This window comes from Etheostoma spectabile, chromosome 24 (genome assembly GCF_008692095.1).
Source record: "Etheostoma spectabile isolate EspeVRDwgs_2016 chromosome 24, UIUC_Espe_1.0, whole genome shotgun sequence".
In the NCBI taxonomy this organism is placed as follows: domain Eukaryota; kingdom Metazoa; phylum Chordata; class Actinopteri; order Perciformes; family Percidae; genus Etheostoma; species Etheostoma spectabile.
This window is the reverse complement of record NC_045756.1, coordinates 7,303,185-7,319,885: the sequence shown is the minus strand read 5'-3', so window position 1 is coordinate 7,319,885 and position 16,701 is coordinate 7,303,185. Positions and strand designations below refer to the sequence as shown.

Genomic DNA, 16,701 nt, shown 5'->3' with positions numbered 1-16,701 from the left:
ATAGACCACACTCCAGAATTTACAAGGACCCAACAGTTCTAGTAGTCTCCTCCAGAGCAATTAAATTAAATCTTTTAATTCCTTGAGTGGATGGTTACATCCTTGATTTTCAGCACTTAAGCCTTGTGTTGTCCTCGGGTCAAATTTGACCCATTTTGGTTGTTTCCATACAACGCTCTTCACAAGTTAAACTAATGATTAGTTCACTACTATTCAGTGTTATAGCATGTGATGAAAAATTGACGATAGAACTTTGGAAAAAAAAGTAAAAAAATCCCAGAAAAAAAGTGACAAAAACATGGGAAAGAGTGACAAAAAAACGTCAGGATAATCTTCAAAAACATGGGAAAGAGTGACAAAAAACGTCAGGATAGTCTTCAAAAACATGGGAAAGAGTGACAAAAACGTCAGGATAATCTTCAAAAACATGGGAAAGAGTGACAAAAACGTCAGGATAATCTTCAAAAACATGGGAAAAGCTTGAAAAAAAATATCAGAAAAGCGCAGAAAAATATTGACAGAAACCTTGAAAAAAAGTGACAAAAGTGTTGAAAAAGACGACCAAAATCAAAAAGTTGCAGGTTGACAGGGAAGACAACACAAGGGTTAAAAAGTACAACCCACCTGCAGCTGTCGTTAGTAACATTTCCATCTATATGTTCATACACACACGTTCATTCAATGGATATACAGACATCAATACACAATAATAATAATATAAACCCTGGTACTCTCTTGCTGTGTTTCAGGTGAAGTCTGTGATCAATCTGCTGTTTGCTGCTTACACCGGAGATGTCTCCGCCCTGAGGAGGTGAAGCAACTCTTTACTCTCTCGACGTCTCTCTTTAGTCGGTGTCGTGGATTTCCTGGGTGCTGACTTTTTACGATTTGAGGAAATTTTCAGGGAGACCGTGTGGTGCAGTAAGATCTTTATTCTGAGGGGTTCTGAGGGGACCTGCTTCAGCATTCGTTCCTTTTCATACAGTGTGAAGTGTCAGACTGCACCTAGTGTGAATGTGTGTGTTTATCTGATGAGCAGGTGGTACTTTTACCATGTAAAAGTGCTTTGAATAGTCTTTAAGACCAGAAATATGCTATATATGAACAGTCCATTTCCATTTACTCTCACTCCCGCATCCACAGCAGCATAGATTTTGTCCCACTGCGCTTCAAAATTCAAGATTTCTTTATTGTCATACCACAGTACACTGTAGTACCAAATTACGTGCAAAGTTCACAGCTTAGAAGATCACAGCACAGAAACAATTAAAATCACTGTGGGAAAGCCATTAGTTAGATGAATTAAAATAAATAAATGCTTATATGGGCGTGCGAGCACGTAGAGTGAAAAATATATAACGTCTAAAAGAAAAACTGAAAAGTATAAATATCTAGATACTAGATACATCAACTTCCCACCATGTTCTATCTATTAACCGTTGGAGTGGTGGCCAGACATAGCTGCACGTGAGCAGAAAACAAGTCGTAGGACTAGGTTTGGGTAACCCGCGCATTTTGACTGGTACCTGAAATTCAGTTCCGGTACCCAACGGTACCATTTTTCCCCCCCGGTCCTTTCCCTCTGTAATAAAATGGATTGCAGTTGTGAAAATCACGTAATTTGTTAATTATTTAAAATATTACAGACACCACACAAACTAAAACCCCTCCGCTCCCAACTAGGGACCCTCTTCAGCATGTGTTCCTTTAAGACATTGGGTCGGACTCCCACCTTGTGAATCCTTTGTGACACCCAGTGGCAGATTTAGCAATTTGTGAAAAGATTGGCAGTGTCGCCATCAACTTTTCACTTTCCTCCCACTTTTCTTCATTTTTGCAGTCTGTATATCATAAGTAGTCCATTGGTGTTAATAGGGCCCCTGGTAGGTCAGGGCCCGAGGCAATACCGGACCTTTGCCCGATGTTACAGTCTGCCTCTGGTGACACCATGCTGACCTACAAATCAATTTCTCGATGCTTGCTTTGCTCCAGTCAGTAGTTTTTGTACTCAGTGTTTGTTGGTTCTTTTATCCAGATTTGCGTTGTCCTCCATGGACATGGAGCAGAGGGACTACGACTCCAGGACGGCCCTGCACGTGGCAGCTGCTGAAGGTAAAACCACTGAGGAGCTCGTTGTCAATGCTAACGTAGTCTCGCTTTGCCAGACCAAGGTCTGGCTAGTCCACACAGCATTCCAGGAGGGGAGAAAAACAAGCTCTGGTTTGTTGGCATTTCTTTTAACCAATCACAATTGTGTTGGGCGGTGCTAAGCGCCGGACGGCGCCACGGTGCCGCTGCTAAATAGTCTCAGGAAGGAACTTGTTCTGGTGGAAGTAGTTTTAGTCGTCAACAGAAAACTCAGATTGGACAGATAGTCTAGCTAGCTGTCTGGATTTACCCTGCAGAGATCTGAGGACCAGGTAACCATAGTCTTCAGATTGGACAGATAGTCTAGCTAGCTGTCTGGATTTACCCTGCAGAGATCTGAGAACCAGAACCATAGTCCTCGATTGGACAGATAGTCTAGCTAGCTGTCGGATTTACCCTGCAGAGATCTGAGGACCAGGTAACCATAGTCCTCAGATGGACAGATAGTTAGCTAGCGTTGTGGATTTACTGCAGAGATTGAGGACCAGAACCATAGTCCTCAGAAATCAGCGCCAGGTTAGAGCAACGACACAGAGAAAGAGGGGCAAAACGAGGGACATCGGCAGAATGTAGAAGTTTTACATTCTTTGACATTTGCCGCTCTTTCAATGTTCTGAGTGTGTGTGTGTGTGTGTGTGTGTGTGTGTGTGTGTGTGTGTGTGGGTGTGGGTGTGTGCGTGTGTGTGTGTGTGTGTGTGTGTGTGTGTGTGTGTGTGTGTGTGTGTGTTTTACAGGACATGCTGAGGTAGTTCGCTTCCTGCTGGAGGCCTGTAAAGTCAACCCAGTTCCCAAAGACAGGTAACTTTAAAAAATACTTTTCTTGACTGCAACTAACGATTGTTTTGATTAACGGATACGTTGAAAATGTGGATCAGTGTGTCTCAAAGCCCAAGGTGACGTCCTCAAACGTCTTATGTCTTATTTTACAAGCTGGAATCAGAAGTTTTACTTTTTTCTTTTTCATAAAGTGACTTTAGCCAATTAATTGAAGTTATGGACCCCTATTTTTGTTGTTGTTGTTGTTGTTGACATTTACGTTTTTTATTAGTTTTTAACATGTGACTATTTTACACAAACCAAGCACAAAAGATAAAATACACATACTGTGCAAATACCTATGCAGAATTACACATAGGTACTACACATTTATACACACATATAGCATGTCCATATGCACTCTAACAGCACCTTTAATGTAGACCAGACATTTCTGAAGTTTTGGCTTGGGCATTATTCCATATGGCAATCATATTTTCAAAGACCTGTCAATAGATTCTAATTTAATAGTTGATAAATAATCGATTAGTCTTTGAATTTTTTTATGACAGGCGTATTTTTTAAATTTTTTTAATTATTTTATTTTTTACATAAAGTCTGCCAACTAAGAATATACTGTATCAAGGTTTGAAGGACTTATTTCTCAGAAGGATTAGTCTGATCTTTTCAAAGTATTTTAGTGCACTGTTTTTTTTTTGTCTCTCCCGTCCCAGGATTTAAAGAATCTAAAACCAGCTACTTAACAAATGTATGTATTGATGAAAAATACTCTCTAGTTTCGGAATCAGGGGGATGTTTTGGATTTTTCTTCTTTTTAGTTGGACCCAGTGAATTACTAGTCGCATTAACTGTTCAAATGAACAGTTTAATGTTGCAGGAGTCCAACATGACTTGTTTTGTTTTCTTCAGGTGGGGGAACACACCGATGGACGAAGCAGTCCACTTTGGCCACCACGACGTGGTGACCATCCTCCGTGATTACCACACCCAGTACAGCCCTCAGGAAAGCACGGGCGACGACAAGACCAGCGCAGAGAAGAACCTGGACGGGATGCTCTGATGGAAAACGCCCTGAGAAAGGAAGGTGGATGGTCACATTCTCACTCCCATCGCATCTAAAAGGGGCGCTTGGTTAGGGGCCTTTGGCGTAAGTTACTTACTCAAAAAGACTCCTGTAGCGTCACTTTTTGACGTCTGGGTCAGGACCTTTGAAGTCACTTTTTGGCGCTCTGGGTCGGGACCTTTGGCATCACTATTTGACGTCTGGGTCGGGACCTTTGGCGTCTCTTTTTGATGCTCTGGGTCGGGACCTTTGGCGTCTCTTTTTGATGCTCTGGGTTGGGTCCTTTGGCGTCACTATTTGACGTCTGGGTCGGGACCTTTGGCGTCACTATTTGACGTCTGGGTAGGGACCTTTGGCGTCACTTTGACCTCTGGGTTGGGACTTTTGGCGTCTCTTTTTGACACTCTGGGTCGGGACCTTTGGCGTCACTATTTGACGTCTGGGTCGGGACCTTTGGCGTCACTATTTGACACTCTGGGTTGGGACCTTTGGAGTCACTTTTTGACGCCTGGGTCGGGTCCTTTGGCGTCACTATTTGACGTCTGGGTCGGGACCTTTGGCGTCACCATTTGACGTCTGGGTCGGGACCTTTGGCGTCACTATTTGACGTCTGGGTCGGGACCTTTGGCGTCACCATTTGACTCTTCCCCTCTCCTTACGCATATTTTCGATGCGATGGTTGTGAAGTCTGTCAGATCATTGAGCCTGGATGGCATAAAAACGTCTTAAATAGGAATTCTATTTAAAAACACACAAGTAGAAAAGAGTTAGGAACATTTAAACAACCCAAACAGTGTGGGGGAAAATACCTCACCAGTCCCTTTACACCCAGAACAACCCCCATCCCTCCAGTGTAAAAGCTCCTCGTCATGCTATTTGATGTTGTTTTTGTAAAATATTAATGTATACACTTAAAGTACGGAAAATGTTATTTAATTTCTCCTTCTGTATATTTGTTATCAGCTTTATAGGAAATAAGTCGTCCAAGTCTGTTAGTTACTTTTCACTGGTTCTTGTATTATTCTGAAAAGCTGAAAGCAGGAAGTAGCGGATGTAACGTGGAGGAGGTTTTTGTACCCTGGTTCCAAAACCTTCCTCACTTCATCATCCCAACGGGCTGGAATGTATCTCCCTCCAAACACTTTAGGTGTGTTTGTGTGTGTGTATGATATTTATTTATTTAAGATGACGTGTACATACATGTAGTGTGTGTGTGTGTGTGTGTGTGTGTGTGTGTATATTCCTGAGACGAGGATAAATGAGTGTAAATACATACAGGTGGGCATGGGTTGTGGTTCAGTTGAACAGCTTTGATCACGAGGTAGATTTCACAAAAACAGGAAAATGTCATTATTTCAATTTTCAAACATGGCTTTAAGATTGATATTTAAATTAAAACTGCTAAATATTCAACCTTTTAAAGGGTAACTTTTTTTTTTTATAACCTATTTTCCCATATCTTTAAGTCTAAGTGACTGATGGGAACAACAATCTAGTCGCAAGATAGCTGCAGTCAGCGAATCAAGTTACAATTTAAGTTAATAGGGCAATTGTGCCGCTTTAATTTATGTCCACGAAAGTGCTCGTTTTGCCGCTGACAGTAACAGATTAATATTCTAAGTGTCTGACAACATTATATAAAAGATTTCTAAAGAGGTCGACCTCTCTGTTAAAGAGTAAGATCCTTTTTTTAAGCATAAAAACATCAGAGAAATTGCATTTGCTAAACCCACCAAACTCCATGGAAGTAAGCAGTCATTTTAGCATCGTAAAAACCCACTTCATTCAAAGATGACAAACCCAAAATAAAACTTCTAAAAGCCAATTTGGTTAGTTTTTCCACTTTTCCAACAATCAAACTCCAGGTTTTGGTTGAAATAAATGCATAGTTTATAATTTCCATGTGAAAAACTTGTTGGCTGTATACACGCTAAACGTATTGTTTTCTCTATGAGTTCAGCAATGGTGATTTCGGAACTGTTTCTAGTTAAACAAAGAGGAGTTTACACTTTAACAAAAAGATATATCTCTGTATGGATCCTTTCCATAAAGTAGTCAGACAGAATAATAATCTGAGTTTAGTGGATGGAAATTGACGATGCGTATTTGCCCTAAAGGATTACATTGTTCAGCATTTTTCTTTAGCTATCTAATGGCTGTTTTTAAGTTTTTACCCCCCAAAAAACTAGTCTTATTTTTGTATTGTATTTTTATTTAATTTTATTTATTGTAACATAATGTATTAAAAACAAGTCAGCTAAAGTTCAGAGTTTCTAAGAATCGTACATGACACTGCCAGCGCTGACAGCAGCTTGTCTTACTGTCAACATCCAACCATAGAAGAAGTTTTCTATTTTTAAGTTTGCACTCAATAGAAAAAAATACATCCTAAACATCGTTCAACCCACAGATTTTTATTTTAAATTCAACTAGAGGTCATAAAAGTATTTTGAAATGGCGCTCAAAACCACCTAGTGTGACCCTAAGCCTTTGTAGAGTTTGATTGAACGATGTTAGAGCAATGATCTCTGGGAGTTGTAGTTGTCTCCTAATTTGCGATTTTTCTTTGAGATTTTACCAGAAATTATCCGACCTTTTGTAATTATTTATGCTTTTTTGTTGTCTTCTTTTCATGCTTTAACGCTCCCGTTGTGTCCCAGGGGCGTTTCCATTCATTTGTGTTGCTATCAATTTTGAAATATGTTTGTCACATGAAAGCTTGTAGAGCAGAAACATGTGTTGACTCTGTAATGTATCGCATGAATGAGGACGGTTTGGATGCAACCAGAGGACTCAGGACACACAAACTGAAAGGAGCTTTATAATGTTTGTGTTTTTATGTGTAATGTGCTGAATAACTTGAAAGGTTGTCCAGAGGTCTTTGTGTGTGTATGTGTGTGTGTGTGTGGTGTATCGGCCGTTCGGATGTTGTTCCTGTACAGACGAAGTGAACCCAGCAATCAACATGTCTGCGATATTAACAATCTCCGGTCCAAATTCTCTTCACATTGGGTGAAATTTCACCCCTCGGGGGGGGGGGGGGGGGGGGGGGGGGGGGGGGGGGGTTTGATCTGTTATTTAAAAGAAGCACAAAACTCGCGAGATGTCAAGGAACAATTAGCAATACAAACGTAACGATCGTACGGTGAAATGAGCCCCCCCCCCGCAGCTCCACACGGCTGGCGTAGATGTGACATGAAGAGCTCTGAATGTATGGTTGGTGTTCTTCTGAATACTTCTTTATGTATATTTGTGCTGCCGAGTGTCGCAGGCGCTCCTCATATTTATTCACAGACAAAACGTTTAATAAAAGTTGTAAAATTCCGATCGGTGTCTGTGTTTTGGACCTGGTGCTCGGCTCGGGGGGTCGGAACCTACAGAAGTATGAGGACGTCACAAGCTGTTTGATCCAATTCAATTTTGCATTTAAATTTAATAAGGTAAATAAGCGGAACATGCGATAAACAATAAGTAACAATAGACAACGTAGACATGTCTGAAAAGGAGTAGGAAGAAGTATACACTTATTTAATCCTACTTCTTTTCCATAATTCAGTAAATTATTTAATTTACCACATACTTATAACTTATTTATCATATATATGGATACAGTAAATATGTATATATGTACTGTACATATGTGTATTTTTGTATGTATATATACACATATGTGTGTCAGGCGTTCAGCTAAGTTACCACGGCGATTTAACCCGGTAACAATTGATTGTCGTGAGACGGAAAACCCCGGGATGAACCTGAAGGGACCTCGGTAACGTCAAACCGGACTTTGTAGTACAGGTCTCAGGTGTCCCCTACTACCACTCCGCTTGATTTGATCCAGTTTGTCTTCCAGTCATGTATTACTTTTTTTAAACATACTATGACTTTCTTCGACATGGATGTTTTATGTTTTTGTGGCTATATTAGATATACTATACTGATGACGTGATTTTTTTACAACATTCAGTACTACACTAAAAAATTTGACACACTGTACTTGACTTTTTGAAATACTACACTACAACGTTGTGACTTTTACTAAGACTTTTTTTTTTGACATAGCATACTATGACTTTTTTTTGGCTTCAGATATACTGTACTGTGACGTTTTAATGATTTTTTTATGACATTCCTTACTATAATATGACGTTTTCATAAACATTTTCTACACACTGTGACTTTTTCTTAACATACTATACTAAGACTTATGTTTTTCTTTCACATAGGACTTTTTTTGACATGAATGTTTTGACGTTTGACTATACTGTGCATTTTTAAGACTTTTTTTTTTTACGTTTTCATAAACTTTTTCTACATATTATACTATGACTTTTTTTCGACATACTGTACTTGACTTTTTGAAATACTATACTACGACATTATGACTTTTTTTTGACACTATGGACATAGTAGACTTTTGTGGCTTTATTAGATATACTATACTGTGACATTTTTATGACTTTTTTTGACATACCGTACTATAATATGACGTTGTCATAAAATATTTCTACATACTATGTTATGACGTTTTTTTTCAGCATACTGTACTAAGACTTTTTATGGCTTTTTTCAATATAGCCTACTACGACTTATGATTCTTTTCAAAACATTTTACTACGACTTTTTGACATACTGTACTAGGACTTATTTAATAATATTTCAACTTACTATTTTATGATTTATTCATGGCTTTTTTTGGACAAACTATACTATGACTTTTTCTGTCATTTGACATACTAGAGTATGACTTTTTTCAACATACTATCATTTTATACTTCATACATATTTTTTCATACATATATTTCATACATAACATTCTTTTTTTGGCATTTTTCAACAAACTGTACTAGTTATTTACAACGTGCAGTCAATTAAACTCATCTGATTTAAACCTGAGATAACTTTTTATTTTGTTACATACTATGCTATGACTTTTCATAACTTTTTTCAACATTTTTTTCCCATTTATAAACAATAAGGTGTGATAGTAAACATCAGAACCCGGACCAAAAAATTCCAATTACAGACAGTAATATAAATAATAACACAAAACTGCTTCTCATTCATTATTTATACAGTATCTCATGTGTGTTTGTGTGTTTATATTAACAATACATGTATCATTAATAAGTACACAGCTCTACTTAAGCCATATCAGTGTAGCAACAGCTTTAAAAAAAAAAAAAACTTGCAATAAAATTCATACAAATTAAAACTTTTTCCAAACGATCTCACTTCTGCACCTTCCCAATAAATAGATGGAATCACACATAAGTACTTTTCCCGTTTCATTTTCAAATTTGATTCATTTATACATTTATTTACTTTTTCCAAATTTATTAAAACTCTTGAATCTTTGAATATACTTCCATATTTGTTTATTTATTGGATACTTTAGTACTTTTGGATCTGCCATAGCAGCATGTGACGTTTGCTCATTAACCCTTGTGTTGTCCTCGGGTCAAATTTGACCCATTTTGAAAAAAAAATAAAAATAAATCTTTATCATACTTTTATGATTTTTAAGATTTTTTTTCCCCAAATTTCCCAAAAACAATGCAGCTTGTTCCACACAAGTAAGATAAATGATCGCCCCACTACTTTCTTTAAATTTGGAAGTTTTATCCAATTTTATAACAGTCAAAAAACTTTTTTTTTTTTTTTGAAAGAAGGGACGAAAATTACCCAACCAAAAGCTTGGGGGGGGGGGCAAAAAAAAAAAAAACTTAGGTTTGGAAAAAGTTGACCAAAATGTTGAAATAAAGGTTTCAAGAAAAAGAAAAAGCTGCACGCTCGACGGGAAGACAACGCGAGGGTTAAAGCTCCGAAGTACACAAAAATGCACGAGCGCTACGGAAAAATACTCCATGTACTTCATCCTCGGGGTTTAGCCTCCATAACTCATGGAAAGCAAAAGCAAAAGATAGTTTCTTAAAATAAAAAGCCAAGAGGAAACCTCCTTTACCTAACATTTTGTGTAATATAAAATGTTCATAATTCACATATACATCATGCTTTTAGCTCACAGTTTTTGCTACGAAATTATATTTGCATGCAGAGTCCTTCTTTCATTCCACGGTTTTACGGTTATGGCTGCTCGCACGTTCACATTTAAAGAAAAATAAAAGGAATCGATATGTACACTGGGGTGGGAATCTCAAAGTTCAGATTCGAAAACCGAGTATCCGTGCATCTCGATGGTTTTATGTACATTTCCGTGTGTGATTTGTAAAAATATAGATATAAATCTGAGTTTGCGGCTCAGATTGCTGACCACTTCTTAGACAAAGCAGCTAGACATAGCGGAGATTTTGACATATACAGTATTTGTCACACACACGCTGTAATGAAACGTTGTGTCCACTGAGGCTTTTATTTTGTAATAATCCTACGCTTCCGCCTTAAACATGCTGAGTCACCTTCTCTCCCAGTGATCTGAGTCATGTCTTGAATCGGCTTCTTAGAAGTAAGTAAAGTTTATTTGGATAGCACTTTTCACAGAGAAAAATCAAAAACCGCTTCACAATAAAATCATAGAACAGCCCAAATATTGCATGTATGTCTTATTAGAGCGTGTGTGTATGTATGTGTGTATATATACAAAATCTAATTCTTTGGCCATTTTTTTGTGCCTATTCTCTAAGTTGTTGTCCATTATCCTGTCCATTAACTTTTCTGGGGACAGTGACTTTTAAATAAAAATCAACCGTTTTATTTTTTATTTTTTTAGATGGATTATTAATTTATCTACATTGGGCATCGAATCGCGATGCATTTAAGAATCGATTATTTTTCCCACCCCTAATGTACACGGATTATGTCTTAAAAGAATAATCTAGGGGAGGAGGGGCAATTTTAACATTGACAGTGATCTACCGGATTATTTTGATGATGATGAAAAATGTCAAAATAAACAAGTTCAAGATCTGTAATTGTATTATATTCACTAGGGGAGTGGTTACTTCACTGACCTCTATCCTGGTCCCATAATCTGACAGTGTCAAGGTCTTTCCATCACCACTACAGAGCATGAAAGAAGGCAGAAAGTACACTACGAAGTGAAGAAAGCCTTCAGTTCTGGTCCGGGAACTCTGCACTCATCTAGGGAGACAAGGAGGAGAAGAACAGATTATTGGATTTGTGCAATAAAAGGGTCTCTTTTTTATTTTATTAAGGAGGAGTATAAAGGCACAGAGACGCAAAATGAAGCAAGCAAAGTTCTGTTGGCAATGGCGGTCAAGAGTATTAAAGGGTGGTTTTTCTCAACCTGGACCCCAATCATCCATGCGTGTGTTTGCGTCTAATGGGAACAAAAGTCTTTGAAATTCGGTAACTGGAACCACACAATCCAAGCTTTCCTCAAAAGTGGACATTTTCAGGATGTAATGTTGCTCGCAGCTTCTGGTTGAAGGGTTTCAACTGTTCATTTTCTGTGTTTTTGTGTCTAAGTGACTGATTGGAACAACAATCTTTGACTTAGGTCCAGTGTTAAGCGAGATCGCTGCTGTCGGCAGCGGAGAAACAATCTACAGTGTAAGTTAATAGGTCAATTGCTTGTTTTTACCTTCACAAAAGTGCTTGTTTTGCCGCGGACAGGCTCAGATTAATATTCTCAGTGTATGACATCATTATGGAAAGGATCCCTGCAGAGAAAGGCCTTTAAAACCTCTTTGAGACCTTTCTGTTTACCCCACCAGACTCCATTAAAAAAAACAGAACTTTTAGCGTGTATAGGGCCGACATATTTTAACATGTAAAATCGGTAAACTGTGTGTTTATTTCAACCAAAACTATAGTAGTGATTGTTGGAAAAGTGGAAAGATGACCCCAAATAGCTTTTCACAGTTACATTTTGTTGCTCTCACCTTTGAATCACGTATGTTTTACGATAATAAAATTTCTGTTTATTTACATGGAGACTGGTGGGTTTAGCGAATGCAATTGGCGAGTGTTTTATGTAAAAAAAAAAAAAGGATCGTACGTTTTAACAGAAAGGTCGACGTCCTTAGAAAGCCTGTCCTTAATGTTGTCAGACACTTAGAATATTAATCTGAGTTTGTCAATGACAGAACGAGCACTTTTGAGAAGGTAAATACAAGCTGCACAATTGCTCTATTAACTTACAATGTAGCTTGTAGTTACCCCAAATAACATGATTCCACGCAACGCTCTTTAGCAAGTACAAATCTCTGCTTTCATTAATTTTCCTATTTAATTTGATAGCATTTGGGAAAAAAACGTTGAAGTGGTTTCTAAATAGTGTTGAGTAAAAGTGGACATATTCCAGTCTGTGATTATCATCAACATCCATTCCTTTAATTTTAGTCTCAATAATTCCCAATTTCAGCTTTTCTAACTCAAACATTAGGTACAATTTCCTATAAATGTGGTTTATTGACCATAAATTCCAAAATTAACTGTAAAACTAAAGTTAATAAGTTAGTGTTACGTAGTGTTAAAAACGTCTAAAAAATGACAAAAGTGTTAAAAAAGGGACAAAAACGTAAGAAAAAGTTAAAAACATCGATAAAAAGCGTCAACAAAAGCGTTGATCTTTTCTCAACATTATCATCGCTTTTTTGACATATTTTTTGATTTTTTTGCTATTTTTATTGTTGACATTTTCAGAGCTTATTTCGACGTCCCATTTTTTGTATCAAAAAATAAATAAATAACCGAAAACGGGTCAGATTTGAGCCAAGGACTACATGAGGGTTAAAGAAATGCCAAAAAAACAGAGCAGGTACGAGTCTAGTTTATTAATGACTGCAGGTCAGGCTTTAGAGAAAACCACAAAAAAAGTGACAAACGAAAAAAAGGGATCATTGTAACATCTACATTTTTAAACTGTGGACAAAAGACGGAACAAACCATGAATTTAAATGTATATGTGGTATATTTATTCCATTATGAAAGTAAACAAAAACTCATGTTCTTCAACTCATGTTCTTGTCCCCTCCCATTATCCCTCAGTACCGACACCAATCATCAACGATATCAACCAGCTGATCTAGTCTAGGTTCGGTTTTTCGAAAGGTTCTGAGGTCATGTTGAGCATTTAGTCGGTTTCTGTATTGGTTTTTCAGGTGTGCTAGAGTCGAAAAGCCAGAGGTTGACATGCATTTTGCTCTGCCAATTGGCGACCCGATAAAACGGCTCTGCGACCCATTTTGGGTCCCGACCCTAAGTCTGGGAAACATTGCCTTAAATGAACCGCCGTTGATCCGGACAAGCGCTAAAGTTTCTGTACCAATGGATCCTAACGCTGCAGTCTGCAGAATAAAGTTACTGTCTTCACCTGGCCAGTAGGGGTGGGAATGATAAGACGCCTCCCGATACGATATCATCACGATACTTGGCGGCTGTGTATCGATACAGTATTGGTAATGAAAATATCGCGATACCACGTTGTGTCGATTTTCCCCCCACCACTACTGGCCAGCAAGCTGAAAGACATATAAGAATGGCAGGATCACCGCAACTTCATCTCTCCACGTTGTAGTCCAAGTACACTTAGAATACCAATCTGATGATGTCAGTGGCAAAAACCGGAGTGGCACTTTTAGTGCAGGGGTTCCCAAAACCTTCAGCCCACGACCCCCAAAGTAACGGTGCAAGTGACTTGCGACCCCCCCCCCACTAAAAACGTATATAAACATTGCGCGCAACGGCGCACGCACTATAGGCGTACCCAAACACGAGCATATTGACAACACAAAATAACACAACAGTTTTATCTTGTGTTAAAATCATGGCTAACATATGCTTTTTTTAAATTGTTTTTATTTTTATTTCCGGAAATCAACTCGCGACCCCCCCCCCCCCTCTGGCTCGCGACCCCCCTGTGGGTCCCGACCCCCACTTTGGGAATCACTGTTTTAGTGGACGGAGACCGAGGTAGAGGTTACATCGCAGCCCGATTTGCGGCTGCCTGTTACAGCGTTCTCATACATACTAGAACAGTTTCAAAGACAAATGCGTGGGGGGGGGGGAAGGGGGTCACGGTTGAAAAATACAGAAGTTGCCTTTTAGGTGTAGAGCAACGGATTAAAGCTGCATCTACCTGAACGTCAAACTGTCCAAATCCAGTGATCAGATTGTTGGTCTGAAAGCAGAGAAAGAAGGCAAAGACTTACAGCAGGACAGACAGACATTAACCCCCTCTTACATGTGAAGTGGATTACAGGGAAAGCAGCGACATTAGCAGCAGCTCTGTACTCAGGTGTCACATGAACGTCAAAAACATTGGGGGAAAGCAACAAGAAAGTGGGGGAAAAAAAACATTGTGAAAAGAAAAAAAGGCGCCAAAAATGTTCAGAAAAGGGCCGAAAGCAACAAAAAAAACTGAATCAACATGGGAAAAGGCACCAAAATGTCGTGAAAAGGGACAAAAAATTCTAACCCTCTACTTACAACTCCTCCCCCTTTTGACAAGGCATTTATTCTTACTTTTTTTAAATATATAAATAAATCCATACAAGACCAAACTATTCATGCATTATTCATATTGTATCATATGTAAATTAAGATAGGAGCCTACATTAAGTCAGCACTCACCACAGCGTCGATGTCTCTGGGACTGACGTACTGGGACAGGACCTTGTAGTCGTCGGGGGACATCGGCATCATGTTGTCCTGCAATCTGGACGGGTGCCTGGACAGAAGGACACGGATACGGTCTCCGTTAGATCTGTGACATACTGCAACTGTATTGATCAGCCCGTCCCCTAAGGTCCAACACGTCCAAGCTCGTGGCTGTTCCTTGTCCCCGACTTAGGACCTGTGGGGACAGATCTTTTGAGAAATGAGTGCCCCCCAAGACTCTGGGACGCTGTGCCCTGTCTCTGTGGTCTATTTCTTTTTTTCTTCCTCTTTTTATTATTCTATGTCATGATTAGGTACAAGGAAGTACATCAAATAAAAGCAAAAAACAATGAGAAGAAGAAGAAGATTTTTTTTTTTTTTAATCACCAAATCAGTTTCATCTCTATTTTTACACACTATGCTTCCCTTAATATGGATAATATTGTATGTTTTTTTGTACAGCACTTAGGGAATTTTTTATCTGTAAAAAGCTCAATTTAAATACATTTCACTTACGTACTTCCAAATAATATATCACATTAATCGTAAGAAGTGGTGATACTCACACTTCTGAGACAGATATGAGCTCCGTCTTCATGTAGCCGGTCTTCTCTGGACCGTTCTCCACGTCCATGGGCTCCGCAGCTGGAAGCCGGTTACACGCAGATTTCAAACGTTAAAACATTTGATGGAGTTTGGTGTAAAACTGAAAATGTTGTTTACTGGTGTATTGTAGCCGTCGGCCATTGATACCGGACAATGGACACCTCGTCGGGCATTAACCCGCTTATACCGTGCTCTCTTTTCCTTTACAATGGAGATCTAAAGTTTCTCGTTGGGTTTGACTAATACCTGGAACAATCATTCCTATCCTATCTTACTAGATGTAGCCGTTTACTGCAGCAGTTAAGAAGACGACTTGCCACCCTTAGCCACGGGAGGTATTTATAGATTAGAATACAATAGAATAGATCCACAGAGTACGGTCTAGACCTGCTCTTTTATGAAAAGCGCAATGAGATAAGTGTTGTTGTCTTCTGTGGACACGAGACGGACGGCCCAGATTACAAAGGAAGGGAGACAGCGGATATAGTGAGGGTCAAATACAAATACAGCCTGGATTCTTTTTAAATGTAGATGCGATACTAGACCGCGGTCATGACCGGAACCAGATCCGGGGTACAAGCGGACGACATGGGTTTCCTCAGGTGGGGGCGGCTTGATATATAAAACCAGACGCGTTTTCAACAAAAATCATTCAACAAGTGTATTTTGTCAGGTAATTATGACATTTAATGAACACTATTTGACTGAAATTGTCATCAGAAATAATCTCAGAATTAATTAATTTAAAAAAAAGACTAAAATGTTTTGACTACAACTTGACTATGATACCTCGAGTTCTCTTTTCACTTAAACTAGACTACTAAAAAAACCATATGTGAATGAGTAAATATGACTAATACTAACAAGGACATTTGGCACAAGATTAAATTAAAAATAGACGACAAAATTAACACTACTAGTTTCATTGGAACTCCTTTAGCAGGTGTCCTATGACACTTTTTTATGGGCATCCTGCAGCCAATCAGAATCGAGATTCACCCTAACGGTGGTATAATTGTGTTTAACTCAACTGGTAATTTCAGGCATTGAATGCATTTAGTGAAGTGACAAGAGTATAATGTACAGTACAGTACTGGGAGTTACCTAGTGAGATGACTTACTCTCTGAGGGTTTGGGGTAGTACTTCCCGAAGGCTTTGTCTTTCGGGATGTTAGGGTAGAGGAAGCGGAGCGGGTTCTCGGGGATGTTCTCGGCGGCCATCACCTTGTAGGTGCGGATGATGTCGGGCAGAGAGACGGCGGACAGTTCCTTCTTTGTGTACGGCTCCACGGAGTGGAAAAGCGGCTTGTCTGCGTTCATTGAGAGAGTTCACACCTGTTAACATGCGGCAAGTCTCGCATAGCCAGAAGTCAGACCGTCCTCCACAGCGCTGCGGAGGAAGGTCTGGCTCGTCACGCAACATTCTGGGGTGGGAGAGAAACGTGCTCTTTGTTTGAAGGTTTCGATATCAGAAATTTGGGTTTCTTTCAAACAAATTTTCCCAAAAAGTAACGTGGATGGTT

General features: G+C 39.0%; 2 protein-coding genes across 8 annotated transcripts in view; one reads left to right on the top strand and one right to left on the bottom strand.

The window, feature by feature from the left end:
* The window catches only part of glsa (glutaminase a), a 39,396-nt gene extending 33,700 nt beyond the window's left edge, over positions 1-5,696 (top strand). For both annotated transcript variants that reach the window (XM_032506515.1, XM_032506514.1), the window contains exons 15-18: positions 750-811; positions 2,036-2,112; positions 2,883-2,946; positions 3,835-5,696. In XM_032506515.1, the coding sequence (XP_032362406.1) occupies positions 750-811; positions 2,036-2,112; positions 2,883-2,946; positions 3,835-3,985 (354 nt within the window). In that variant the 3' untranslated portion in view covers positions 3,986-5,696. The remainder of the gene's footprint in view (positions 1-749; positions 812-2,035; positions 2,113-2,882; positions 2,947-3,834) is intronic.
* stat1a (signal transducer and activator of transcription 1a) overlaps positions 1-16,701 on the bottom strand; it is a 45,222-nt gene that overhangs the window by 1,357 nt on the left and 27,164 nt on the right. For 3 of the 6 annotated variants that reach the window (XM_032506503.1, XM_032506505.1, XM_032506504.1), the window contains 5 exons: positions 16,300-16,488; positions 15,139-15,217; positions 14,546-14,642; positions 14,052-14,093; positions 9,370-11,089 (listed from right to left, as the gene is read on the bottom strand). In XM_032506503.1, coding sequence (XP_032362394.1) covers positions 11,060-11,089; positions 14,052-14,093; positions 14,546-14,642; positions 15,139-15,217; positions 16,300-16,488 — 437 coding nt within the window. In that variant the 3' untranslated portion in view covers positions 9,370-11,059. Of the gene's footprint in view, positions 1-8,002; positions 8,007-9,369; positions 11,090-14,051; positions 14,094-14,545; positions 14,643-15,138; positions 15,218-16,299; positions 16,489-16,701 lie in introns of those variants that run through there. The other 3 variants (XR_004327941.1, XM_032506506.1, XM_032506507.1) reach the window with 3 other exon arrangements.